General features: G+C 45.0%; 1 protein-coding gene across 3 annotated transcripts in view; it reads left to right on the top strand.

Annotated features, from left to right (window-relative positions):
• The window catches only part of LOC119588103 (carbohydrate sulfotransferase 3-like), a 12,507-nt gene that overhangs the window by 10,700 nt on the left and 1,505 nt on the right, over positions 1-302 (top strand). For all 3 annotated transcript variants that reach the window (XM_037936811.1, XM_037936813.1, XM_037936812.1), the window contains one exon: positions 142-229. In XM_037936811.1, coding sequence (XP_037792739.1) covers positions 142-229 — 88 coding nt within the window. The remainder of the gene's footprint in view (positions 1-141; positions 230-302) is intronic.

A 302-nucleotide genomic window follows, 5' to 3' on the forward strand; every position in this document is an offset into this window, starting at 1 on the left:
CGAGTAAATGCAATTACTCCAATAATAAAAAGAAATCCAATTTCCTTAATGAAGAGTATCATCCGTCTGTCTATATGTTCGTCCTCCTTTCTCCTAACCTTCTCCTTGACAGTCCTCTAAGAGGAGCGTTTCTCATCTCAGGATCTGTTTATGGTCGACACAGTGAGGAGGCTTTTCCCGAGGTCGCTGACGTCGGTGAAGTACGAGGACCTGTGCCTCGACGCCGAAGGTAATCGCCTCCCGAGCAAGAAAGCAACTCGCCGCTTAAGAACACGGATTTTTAATGAATTTGTGATTAACTT

Source organism: Penaeus monodon, chromosome 23 (assembly GCF_015228065.2).
Source record: "Penaeus monodon isolate SGIC_2016 chromosome 23, NSTDA_Pmon_1, whole genome shotgun sequence".
NCBI lineage: Eukaryota > Metazoa > Arthropoda > Malacostraca > Decapoda > Penaeidae > Penaeus > Penaeus monodon.